At 45.5% G+C, this 12454-nt stretch overlaps 2 protein-coding genes across 2 annotated transcripts; one reads left to right on the forward strand and one right to left on the reverse strand.

Annotated features, from left to right (window-relative positions):
- The first annotated feature begins 914 nt into the window (after nucleotides 1–914).
- On the forward strand, nucleotides 915–5995 carry LOC124682228 (pentatricopeptide repeat-containing protein At3g26782, mitochondrial-like). Its single transcript, XM_047216957.1, has 2 exons — nucleotides 915–1865; nucleotides 2789–5995. Exons 1-2 carry the CDS (start codon nucleotides 915–917, stop codon nucleotides 3830–3832), a joined length of 1995 nt encoding a protein of 664 aa, XP_047072913.1. The 3' UTR covers nucleotides 3833–5995.
- A 3430-nt stretch (nucleotides 5996–9425) lies between these two features.
- On the reverse strand, nucleotides 9426–11894 carry LOC124682232 (F-box protein At4g00755-like). Its single transcript, XM_047216960.1, has 5 exons — nucleotides 11489–11894; nucleotides 10648–11073; nucleotides 10396–10571; nucleotides 10043–10161; nucleotides 9426–9942 (listed from the first exon to the last, which is right to left on the reverse strand). The coding sequence occupies exons 1-5, from the start codon at nucleotides 11625–11627 to the stop codon at nucleotides 9642–9644; spliced, it is 1161 nt and encodes a 386-aa protein (XP_047072916.1). The 5' UTR covers nucleotides 11628–11894; the 3' UTR covers nucleotides 9426–9641.
- Nucleotides 11895–12454: the final 560 nt, after the last annotated feature.

The following is a 12454-nucleotide window of genomic DNA, read 5'->3' on the forward strand; positions in this document are numbered from 1 at the left end:
TTCTGGCCGCGGTGGGAAACGGGAAAACGTCCGCGGGCGAGAAACCGGAGCCGTCGTGGGCGGGAACCAAATGGATGTGCGGGAACCATCTACATCGTGCGCGAAGCCAGCGACGCCATTAACATTCTGTCGCCATTAGAGGTAGAGTGTCATCGTTGACAGCGGCCGGGGGAGGGCATTTAGGTCAGGCCGCTGGACGAACCGTCCAACCTGGCCAGGCCACGCGACACATCCTGTCAGCGGGTCGACCCAAACAGACAAAAACGAATTCCTGGAGATGCCCTTACAGCGGGAGAAATGGCAGCAGCGCAGACGGATCAAAACCCACCCATGTGACAAGCAAAAGCATGCGAACATCGGCAGCAGGAGAAAGCGATCCATCCATGAGAAAACAAGTCTCAATCTTCGATGCGGTACGACTGATCCATACGGATTGGCCGACCAATGACTAGCGCCCGCCATAAATTTACCAGACTCATCCCTGCAAAAACTAGACCATGAAAAATGGAAAAAAAATTCTCAAAACAAATGGAAATTAACATTTTTAAAATTTCAATAAGGCTGCGGCAACGCAAGAGTATTCCCCTGGGCCGTGGCACCCCCCCATTAATTTTGTTCTTAGATTACCCAGCCTAAAAGGCCCGTTTACTCTACCTGGGAGGCTGGGAATGTCGAGTGCAAAGACTGAACCACAGATTCTTCTCGTCTCTTCTTTCCCTGTTCCTGAACTTGGGCGTGGAGCCGTGGGCGGCGGCCGGCGGTGGGGCTCGTCTCGTCCCGTGCTCAGCGGCTCAGGCTGTTCGTCGGCGCCGTGCGCGGTGAGCAGCAGCCGAGCAGCCGAACAGTGAACTCAAAGTTCCTGGCGCGGGCGGCCTGGCCCCTGCTGTCCTTCACCTCTGCCACTGATATCAGCAATGGCAGCAGCAAGTGTACAGCCTCCGCTCAACCCACGAGCGGCGGCGCCTTCGCCGGCAGTTCACACCTCCAACACTCGAAGCCTACAGACCTCCGACCCTTCCCTTCGTGCGATGTTCCTCCGCGCGGTCGACCCCTCCCGCCCCGCCTCCTGGTCTGCCGCTGTCGCCGACCTCCTTTCCTCCGGCGACCCCGTCGCCGCGCTGGCCGTCTTCGCTGCCGCTCTCCGCGCTAACCCCGCCGCGCTTCGCCCGGCCCTTCCCCCCGCCTTCCGCGCTGCTGCCGCCGCCACCTCCCTCGCCGCCGGCCGTCAGCTCCACCTCCTTGCCCTCCGTTCGGGTCTATTCCCCTCCGACCCGTTCGCCGCCTCCGCTCTCCTCCACATGTACCACCACTGCCGCCACCCGTTGGACGCCCGCAAGGCGTTCGATGAAATTCCCAGCCCCAACCCCGTCATTATCACCGCCATGGCCTCCGGCTACGCGCGCAACAGTCTATTCTACCCCTCGCTCGCCCTCTTCCGCGCCTTGCTCGTCTCTGGATCTGCCACGGCGGTGGACGAGGCAGCTGCGCTCGTGGCGTTCTCCGCGTCAGCCCGTGTCTCGGACCGAGGGATTACCTCTAGCCTTCATGCGCTCATTGCCAAGATTGGCTTGGACGTGGATGCTGGGGTGGTCAACACAATGTTAGACGCTTATGCCAAGGGCGGTGGTCGTGACCTGGGGGCCGCAAGGAAAGTGTTCGATACGATGGAGAAGGATGTGGTGTCCTGGAATTCCATGATTGCGCTCTATGCTCAGAATGGGCTGTCCGCGGAGGCCCTCAGGCTATATGGCAACATGCTGAATGTTGGTGGAGGCATTAGGTGCAATGCTGTGACCTTCTCTGCTGTGTTACTGGCTTGTGCGCATGCTGGGACAATACAGACTGGAAAGCGCATTCATAATCAGGTGAATTACTGCCTGCTGAATAAATTACAAATGTTACTTGACCACTTGCATGCTGTTTTGATCAAACACAACAAAAACAGATGTCTAGATGGCCAGATCACCTGGCCAGATGTTTGGAGTGTGAAGGTTGCGTAGGACCCTGCAATAAGTATATGCACGAGGCATCATCAAATACCTTGTTACACACTAATAGTTGCCTGTTGGTGATACAAATATTGTTCTTCAGTCTAGGTTTTCTGCACCATGTGAGGGATTATGATACAAAATTGTTCTTTTTCTTCGCGAAGCAAAGCTTGTGTCTTGATGCATTGTTAGAAAGAACATATATTTACAAGCCTAATGCTAGGCCCAGACAACCGATGGGTCAAGACAAGACCGCGGCCAACAACTGCAGGGCAGACTAGATCTCCACAAATAACTAGATATATGCATCTTGGCAAAAAAGCCTGAAAAGATAAACACAGGATGTATATTATTTAATCACTTAGCGGTCCAGAAAATATCTCTTACTCCAGTGAGTATTTGGATTAAGTTTAGACATTCAAATACTCCAGTGAGTATTTGGATTAAGTTTAGCACTTTCTAGGGTAAACATATAAACTCCTGAATTTAAGGATCATTTTTTATCAGTGTGTTTCATACCTATAAGCCTGTCCATTCATGAGGTTTGCACATCATTTCCTAGTTCAAGTTACAAGTTGAAATGCTTGGTCAGTTGAATTAATTCGAAATTTTGTTGGTAGATTAGATTATTCTAAGCACCATTACAGTAAGTTGACCACTGGCGCTGTATGAGATTGAGCAAGTCAGATATTAATCTGTTTTCAAGTCCCTGAGCCTTTTACTCATATTGTCCATAGTGCTGTAAAATGCTTTCTATTGTGCTAATGTGATTGAAGTTTCCTCTTATGATATATTGAAAGGTGGTGAGAATGGGTTTGGAGGAAAATGTCTACGTTGGAACTTCTGTAGTCGATATGTATAGCAAGTGCGGAAGAGTTGAAATGGCAAGAAAGGCTTTTGAAAAAATTAAGGAGAAGAATGTCCTTTCATGGTCTGCCTTGATTACTGGCTATGGCATGCATGGTCATGGACAACAAGCCCTTGACGTTTTTGATGAGATGAGGAGATCAGGGCAAAATCCTAACTACATAACTTTTATATCGGTTTTAGCTGCTTGTAGTCATGCTGGTCTTTTAGATAAGGGACGTTATTGGTACAAAACCATGAAGAAAAAGTTCGGGATTGAGCCTGGTGTGGAACACTTAGGATGCATGGTGGATCTTCTTGGCCGTGCTGGTTGTCTTGATGAGGCTTATGGCCTCATTAAAGAAATGAAGATCAAACCTGATGCTGCTATCTGGGGAGCTCTTCTTAGTGCATGTCGAATCCACAAAAAGGTTGAACTGGCAGAAATTTCTGCGAAAAGATTGTTTGAGTTGGATGCGACTAACAGCGGGTACTATGTTCTACTGTCCAATATATATGCAGAAGCTGGATTGTGGAAAGATGTGGAGAGAATGAGAGTTATGGTTAAAGCACGAGGAATAGAAAAGCCTCCAGGGTATAGTTCAGTTGAGTTGAAAGGTAAAACCCATGTGTTTTATGTTGGTGACAAGATTCATCCTCAGCACAAGGAGATCTATTCTTATTTGGGGAAACTACTTGAGACAATTCAAGAAGCAGGCTATGTACCAAACACGAGTTCTGTTCTTCACGATTTAGATGAAGAGGAGAAAGAGTCTGCAGTGCGCATCCATAGTGAAAAGCTTGCCGTTGCTTTTGCTCTAATGAATCAGGTCCCGGGTTCGATAATCCATGTAATAAAGAATCTCCGGGTCTGTACTGATTGCCACACAGCAATGAAGTTTATTTCAAGGATCTCTGGACGAGAAATTATTGTCAGAGATTTACAGCGTTTTCATCATTTCAAGGACGGATCATGCTCTTGTGGGGATTATTGGTGACAAACTTACAAGGGGCCTGAGGCTGTGATGCCATTTTCTCTGTCTGTAATATCACTGTTATATGTTACTCTTTCATCTCAACATGGATTTGTATCCAAGATATATTGTTGCATATTTTCTTGTGGATTAGGCTAATGACATTGTCTCGCTGCAATACTGCATTGCTGGCTAGAGCCAGACAAAGTATATGTGATAATATTGAAGGTTAGCATATTTTTTAAGGTTTTGTCTACTCATTGGTTCAATTTGCATCTTTATGTGGAAGACATGAACTGCCATCGTCAGTTTTGTTTTGTAGTACATGGATTTTTCATTGTCGGGATCATTACCATTTTCATATGCTTGTACGTGCTGTTGGACTACATAGCTTCTTTTGAACTTCTACTGTCTTGAGAGGCAGCTAAGAACTTTAAATGCATGGATTTAGTCAGCCTAGAAATTTATTGAAGAGGCCAACATGACCATGATGTTGTAACTCCTAATATTTTCATGGAAACCCTATGATAGTTATCAGTTGTAGCAGGTATGTGTTTCTTCTCAATTAAATGTTTACTTGTCAATAAATATAATTTTATGCTATGGAGGAACAAGCACTTGGATGCCACTATGGCTTGAATTCATATATGTAGAAGCTGAAGTACTCTTATTGCAAGTAGAGAAGTGTCTCTTACAGCTTAAGTGCATGCATTTTGCACTGAGATTTTGCTGATTATTCATGACATGGTATAAACAAGGCAATCTTATGTTCAAATACTAAATATGAAGAAAAAAAATCAGTTGGTACTTATTTGAGATGACTATGTTTTTAGATAGGTTTGTGCAGAACCCTGAACTTAAGATTGTTGACATCTGAAAACCCCAAAAGCCATAGGTTGACTGGTTGTTTTCTAAGTTCTTGTACTTGTCTGTATTTGACATTTATCATATCTTGTTTTTTCTTCTTCTCCATGCTTTTCTAGTATATCTATATCTGTTGTAGGCCAATATACATCTTATGTGTTGGTGTGCTAGACTGGCAGTTATGCACGATAGAGGTGGTCCATATAGAGCTTGGAAAGAAATAGTGCCCACCAATATCATGATAATTGGCGTGCATACTGGCAATTCCATGCTTGATTCCGATATAAATAGTACTGTGGTTTTTTGTGCCCACAAATATCATGATAATCATACAGCAAGGCTCGAAAGGCAGATTCCCAGAGTTCGGCACTTAAGTGGGATTTGGTTTCTCCTAGAGGTACTAGTGTGTCTGGAGTACAGAAAGTGAATATGTAAGTACCAAAGGATACCAAGTGTGAGTTCCCAGTATGACTAGTATGTTCTTATTTTTCATGCATATAGACGTTTTATTTAATACTTCTTCATTATTATTTATGTGTATGCTCTTTGTAGCATAATAACAACAAGCATGCCACCATATTTTTGTAAGCATGTTCTTCATTAGTTTAATGTTGATAGGTCTCATATGGTACGCAATTGGTGCAGATCGCACGACCGTATTAACCCATTCAGTCACTACAGATACATGGGGTAGATGAAAGCCTCAGCCACTTAAGTCCAGAAGTGTTGAGCGTTTGCTAGATATATTGATTCACGATAACCAGGTTTGCGACTAACCTTCATCTATGCGATTATTAGTTGCTTAACAACTAAAGTGAAGAATGACGTACCTATTAACTTTTAGTGTACCAGACTTCTGATATTCTATAAGACGATGTATTGGATATACCCCTGCCAGAATTATGGGCGTTGAGGGCATTGAAAGTTATGTATCATCATGCCACTACGGATGAGGTTACTTTTGTTGACATTTTTAAATCTTAGCAGTAGCAGTAGACTGTTTATGTTTAGTAGTCAACATGTTTTATCAGGTGTCAGTTCACAGTATCAGGTTACCAAAAAATAACACTGTTGGTGATGTTCTAAATGATATCACATCAAAGAAAAATATTTGTATCCCTTGTCTTATGGTCTGTACGCGACATGCTAGTTCGATTCGTTTCCTGTATGATGTTTGTGTCTTCTGTATGCTTTCTGTCATATTGTCAAACCAGGTCCAGCTCTCTCATCTCGACACTGAAATTAGATTACTTGAAGTTCTCTGCCACAAGATATATTAAGCGGTGCATGTGCTAGTTTAACACCTCTTAGTTGCATTTAGTTCCACACAATAGTATTTCTTTACCTTTTACTTGCTGCGGATTTTAGCACCCAATGAAAAGATAGAAAATATCAACGAACGGTACTAGACACTGAGTAGGTCCAAAAGTACAGTTGGACAACCTTTAAGTCATCGGCTGACAGAAATGTGTTTCCCATTGCTTACTTGGATATGCTTGATACTTGTCCTCATTTCCATATGCTTGATATTTCAGAATTTTGGGAAACCTTTCTTTATGGTTATTCTTGAGGATGAGGCCTTACCTTGTAGATTAAGAGACACTTGCAGAAAAACATGACGATTTCTCCAAGGTAATGAGGGTTTCTTGGACTAGAGCACCCGGACACAGCTCCAATAAGGGCACACCCTGCTAGCCAGTTACGGGGTCCTCTTGTCACAAACCGTCCTTGGATTGGATATCCTGATAATGCCCACATTCTTTTGTTCTGTTTGGCTGGAATTTTGCTAGTAATTGTGTGATCTCTATGCTGGACCATCATTCATTTGAGAGACCTGTAAAGATGTATGACTAGACAGTTGTCTGGAACACGAGTGACGTCCTGATATGCAATAATACGAGCAACTAGCTGAAACGGAAATTGCTGGCTTGAATACATTGTGTACCATAAAATATGATGGCAGGACTGGTTGATCGGATTCATTATGTAGCCGGTTTCAGAGTGGAGGCAACCATCCACCCCACCTTTTTCAGTAGACAAGGCTGTTTTCTTTTGCCCATTAGATGGTGTACATAATCAAATAGCTGCTACGGTTGATATAATTATGAAGTTCCAGGACTCGAACTGATTACACTTGTGTGCTCCATTTTGTCTTGTTCAAACATGTATTCGTGGCTTCCAACTAATCTTGGTAGCCATACTTGTCCATACACAAAGTTACACTTGAATTGACAAAACTCGAATTTCCTCATGATTATGTTTGGTCTTGCGTAGTGGTGTGATGTTATTTGAACCACAGAGGAAGTCCTCGATTTGATGTAGCTCGGGGCGTTAAAAGCATAGAGGAGGAAGGGTCGGAGGAGGAAGAGTCGGAGGAGGAAGAGTCGGAGGAGGAGGAGGAGGAGGAAGAGTCGGAGGAGGAGGAAGTGGAGGATGCGGAGATGGCTGTCGTCGCGCAGACGGCGGCGGCGGTCGTGTCCGCCGAGGACTACGTCCACGATGAGGAAGAGGAGGCGGTCGTCGCTCAGGTGGCGGCTGTGTCCGCCGCGGAGGCCCGTCGACGCTGGCGCTGCGAGGAGGCCGACGCCGTTCGGCAAGTACAGGAATACGAGGCGGCGCGCCGTGAAGAACGCGACCGCCGCTTGCAGCTGGAGATCGTCGAGCTCGACGACGACTAGGAGCTCCAAGCGTCCGCCGCCGCCACCGCCGCCGTCGCGCGTAGAGGCCGTCGGGCCGATTTTTGGACAAAATTAGCTCGCGCTGCTGCGGATAGTAGTTAATTTAGGTTATTAGTTCTAATCATGTAAAGTTTGGTGCTCAATCGGAGCAACAACTATCGTCTATATGAGTTCATCGATGAATTCTCCCACGAGATTTCTAATTTCATGTTTTCAAGTCGTCTTTACGATTTCTGTTCTGCGCTACTGCCAAAAACGGACTAACTCACGTTTTCGGGAGACTGAATCCTTGGTTTTCGGTTTTAATTTTTTCGGGTTCTGTTAGAGATGCTCTTAGAAATACTCCTATGACTGCCAGCATAGAGAGAACCATCTACTCTGGTACAGTCACTAAATACCGCTTATTTCGCTGTGTTAGCACAACGGGGTGGTAGCGCAGTTGGCGAGAGCGAGTGATCCTGAGGTCGAGCGTTCGAGCCTCTCTCACCCCAAAAAAAAGTTGCGGCTTGTAATGATGAATCTCTCTGTGACAACTTGGGTCGTCACATTTCCACCTGAATCATCAGGTGACACCGAGCAACTCTGAACTTGGCCTCTTCTTTTTTTGGTCCGCTTCAAAAAAAAATTGTGTTGCTGTTAACATTTGTAATTGATTTGCAGACGAACCACACTTCAATTCGAGCATATGATTTATGGATAACTACAACTTGTATAAGCTGATGATCTGACGTGCAGTTCCTGAGGTCAGAGAGCTCCAACCTCTCGCACTCACACCAACAAATACCAGTATGGCTGTATCTGAATCGTCTTAGGTGCCAAGTTGCTTTTCCTGTGTATTGTTGTTGTGAGATGTACAAGTCTTTTCCTTGTTGATGCCCAAAACGATACTTCTATCTCCAGTTATGGTATAGTGCTGTGTCCTTTTACAACATTTCAACATTTGTATTCGACTGGCTGCCATCTGCTTTAGCTCAAGTTGTAATTCAGGGATGTTCGGTTTGTTGCCTTACCGGACTCTCAGTTTGAATATCTGTAGCTGTTCTCTCGTTGGTCTGTTGTACTTTCCCCTTACTTTTATTTTGAAAACTCTCTCTCTAGTGTAATATTTTTGCAGCTTTCAGATTGAATGAGTAGGGCTTTCAAGGCTCGGTTCGAAATCGCTTGGCATGTTCCAAAATGTTTTGATTCTATGTTGGAGGGTATAATCAATTAGGTAGGTCCAATTATAAAGGAAGCTTATAAAATTGCAATGGTGAAATTACAACGGTCTTGGGACTGTTTGGAATCACCCCGCTGATTTTTACCGAAGAGCTGCAGCAGAAGAAGGCAAGGCAAGCAATTGGATACGGATTATAGCCCGTCAGCTGATACCATGGAGCCATGGAGAAGAAGCAGTAGGAGCAAGAGCAGGGTTTGGACCCGTAGGAAGCAATTCCTCGCTCCGTATGGTAACAAATCTTTTATGATTTAGCAATGCACCATGCAAATTCCATCCCATTCCTTGCCAGGAAGCCTCACCTGCCGCTATACTCAGATTCATTGTCTAACCACCAAGCAACAAAAATTGCCCATCAACTCCATATCACACCTGGTTCCTCTATGCCCCTACAATCTTTCTGCATTCAAACACCCAACACCATGAATTCTGCCCTCACGCTTATCTCCTTCCAGTACCCCACTTTCAACCAAAAACAGCCCCCACCATTCTGACATCGGAAGATAAGCGCCAACTAGGTAACAAGGCAAAATGCTACCGGGGGACTTGAGAATGCTTACCACAGAGGTAATACCTCGCCGTCTTCACCCCTGACGGATGCGATCAAGGAGTCCTACAACAATGACAAAGACATCACACCGCTAAAGAAGCTGCTTGGCCCCTCTAATTTTGGCTGCAGCTCAACTGGAAATTCTTTCTTCCAGATATATGCTGAATCCGTTCTCTTCTTTTTTCAATTTATTCTCCTATTTTTCAATTCATTCTTCTAATACATGTTGAATTCATTCACGTTTTTCATTCATTTTTCCAAAATAGACTGAGAAGTGTTGATATAACCTGATTCAGTCATTCATTCACGGGTTGAACAAGTTCAGATATATTTTATTCTCTAGCTGGTAATAATAACGATAGTAGCATCGGTTTGATTACAAGTGAGCCAACGGATGATGCATCTCTGTCACACAAAGGACAATCACTTGTGTGTAGTACTAGTAACTATGTTTCTTTTGTTCGAAACCAAACCCTAAAAGACACATGAGCTCGACGATGATATAGCTGCCTCTTCTTCTAAGTTCTAAAGAAGCTCCCCCTCCTCATCGGATACATCGTCTTCGCCCCCAAACTGCAACGGAGCACCAAACAGCCTGCTCAACAGCCCCTGGTTCAGTCCACCTATCCCTCTAGCACGGCCAGAGTGCCAGAACCTCGACGCGAAGCCGTGCCACTTGCTGCGACCATCGTCCCCCGACGAGTCGCTGCGAGCAACGCTGCATCTACGTGGATCTGGGTAGTAATTCATGACCACACATTTCCCGTGAGGAGCGACCTCAAGTTCTTGAGAGACTGGCTTCCCCACAATTTGGACATGAGACACACTGGAAAAGGAAGAACAATGACAAATTAATGTATCAGTGTAATGCAGGAGATGGCTGATCATAGCGAGACAATACAGTATCAATCTCCACAAGTGCTCACCATATGTAGTACAAGCCGTCCATTGCCTGCTTCTGGACCCTCCCAAGAAGCTCAACCTTCACCACGCCGCCAATACACAAAACTGGGTGTGGTAACTTGAAGGATTGTAAAACATTTTCCTGGAATATCACACACATCATGTCACTCAGCAGATTAACAGAACAATGCGTCTAGACTTCATTAAACAAGATTCAAATGGCCTCCGTAATAAGCACTTCTTGAACACTTCTATCCATTCAAGGCTCCATGTCAGTTTCAATGAAACGAGACGCAAAGGTCCTTCGCGTTTTCTCGAAAAAGGCTCCATGTCAGTTATATATATTATCTGTACAAGAGATTCTATGTTAACTGACCTGCAACATTGGAAATTCTGGAGATGTGTAAGTCCAGACATAGTTGCTATCATCAATTAGCTGCCCTTCATTTTCATCGCACACAAGTGTTTCAGGCTCTAGAGGTGATGTTGGATAGCCCATCTTGAACCGGATGCACTTTGCCGAGTAAATCGGATCACCATACTGGAAAAATGCTGCACGGCCAGGAAAGAGTGTTAACACCACAAGCAGCACCAGACAGAAAGGAGGCAGTCTTGTCTTAGGACAGACCTTTGAATGGCTGCACCTTGACTTCATCAACGAGGCATAGATCCGCCTGGAGCCTATAAATGAGCCACTCGGGTGCGGCGGGGTCCCTCTGCCCCCCGCTGGACCAGTACGACGGTCTCATCTCCACGCGGTCGATAGGCTCGAGGGTGTTCTCAATGGTCTCCTCAGGGAAGTTGTCGGTGCTGGACGCGCCGATGCAGCGGGTGATGCAGTTCCTGGCGTCGCTGTACGGCGCGAGGAGGCCGTGGGCGAGGTGCATGTACACCATGTGGTCCCGGGAGAGCCTCTCGCCCTCGGCATGGGCGCTCGGCCCAGCGACGTCATGGTCTTTGCCGCCGGAGCTGCTGCGCACCTCGACGCGCGCGAAGGTGGACACCTCCGGGCACACCCGCAGGCACTGCATCTTGCTGAACTGGTTGGCAATGACTGGATGAAACATTCAGAGTTGGGGCATGCTTGTCGGCGAAGAGAAAATCAAACACAGGCTATGTAGGCATTTGTTTTGGGGGGTTGGGGTGTAGCTTCATCAATCACGGCTATCATGAAATTTACTCTGCCTCCTCGAATGTATAGCAAATTTAGAGTAATAGCATGAGCATAGGCATATAGATAGATGAAGTCACGAGCATAGCCCTTTGTGGGTGAGTTTGTTTTAGCAAATTTAGAGTATAGCCTGAGGATAGACATACAAATAGATGAAGTCACGAGCATAGCCCTTTTGTGGGTGAATTTATTTTAGCAAATTTAGAGTAGCATCTAGATAAATTGTTAGATTCGCAGGCATAAGAATGGGCATCTAGATAGATGGAGGTTCAAAAAAAAGGAAACTGGATATACCGACCGAAGGTGCGCCAGGAGCGGGAGACGGCGGAGGCGCGGGCGAGGTCGGCGGGGTCGTGGAGCATGGTGAAGACGGTAGCGGATGTGTCCGGGCCGAGGAAGTCGAGGAAGTCCGTCGACGATGCCGCCACCTCCTCCATCCCAGCCACCCACCCACCAAATCTCCTCCTCCTCCTCTCCAAAATCCAAATCGAAACCCTAGCCGAGCAAGGCAAATCGAATGCGGCGAGATCGACAAGCCGAGACGAGGATCTCTTCTCTCCTCTTCTCTTCTCTTCAGCAATCAATCAGCCTCGGATGGATAGAGGGTTTGGGGGTGGATCAAATCAAATCAAAATCAGCACGGAGGAGCCTGGGGGTGAGACGACGACGACGACAGAATGGGGTTGGCCAAAACGGAACGACCGACAGACCGAACCTCGTTAATAAGAGGTCAATTTGCTATCTCCTATTATTGCAATGCCGACACGCCATGTACCCTTTTTTTCTCCTCCTCTTTTGTTAAAATACATAGATGGTACATTGACGGTCAAATTGGAGAAATCTCGTCGACAGTTATATTTTTTTTAACGGTTTGTCTAAATTTAGAGGTATCTATATATTTTCTTCGATTTATATTAATTGACTTAACTTTGTCTAGATATATATCTTTATTTAGACAAAGTTAAGTCAATTAATTTAAATCAGAGGGATTACTAAAAAGTGTCAAAATACATCCAAATTTAGATAAATTTAGGACATCTTTTACAAATAGAGGTAGTATTAAGGATTGTACATATGCCATCCAATGACCCATCAGCAAAAAAAAAAAAAAAGATACGATTTCCGCCTATTGCGAGATAAGAATAACTAACTTCGCAAACCGAGCTTTGCTCAGGTGGTTACGTTCCTTGTGGTAGAACCAGCCCACCTAAACTATTGGTAGGTGAAGTGTCCGTCAACAACGTGGCGTCTGTGGTGACTTCAT

Source organism: Lolium rigidum, unplaced genomic scaffold, assembly GCF_022539505.1.
Source record: "Lolium rigidum isolate FL_2022 unplaced genomic scaffold, APGP_CSIRO_Lrig_0.1 contig_71535_1, whole genome shotgun sequence".
Lineage (NCBI taxonomy): Eukaryota > Viridiplantae > Streptophyta > Magnoliopsida > Poales > Poaceae > Lolium > Lolium rigidum.

Bases quoted from the DNA above. Each gene is read 5' to 3' on its own strand.
- LOC124682228 (XM_047216957.1), top strand. From the start codon at position 915: ATGGCAGCAGCAAGTGTACAGCCTCCGCTCAACCCACGAGCGGCGGCG. The intron at 1,866-2,788 runs GTGAATTACTGC...ATATATTGAAAG, and splicing joins GAAAGCGCATTCATAATCAG to GTGGTGAGAATGGGTTTGGA.
- LOC124682232 (XM_047216960.1), bottom strand. From the start codon at position 11,627: ATGGAGGAGGTGGCGGCATCGTCGACGGACTTCCTCGACTTCCTCGGC. The intron at 10,572-10,647 runs GTCTGTCCTAAG...CTGGCCGTGCAG, and splicing joins CAAGGTGCAGCCATTCAAAG to CATTTTTCCAGTATGGTGAT. The intron at 9,943-10,042 runs GTGAGCACTTGT...TTCCTTTTCCAG, and splicing joins GACGGCTTGTACTACATATG to TGTGTCTCATGTCCAAATTG.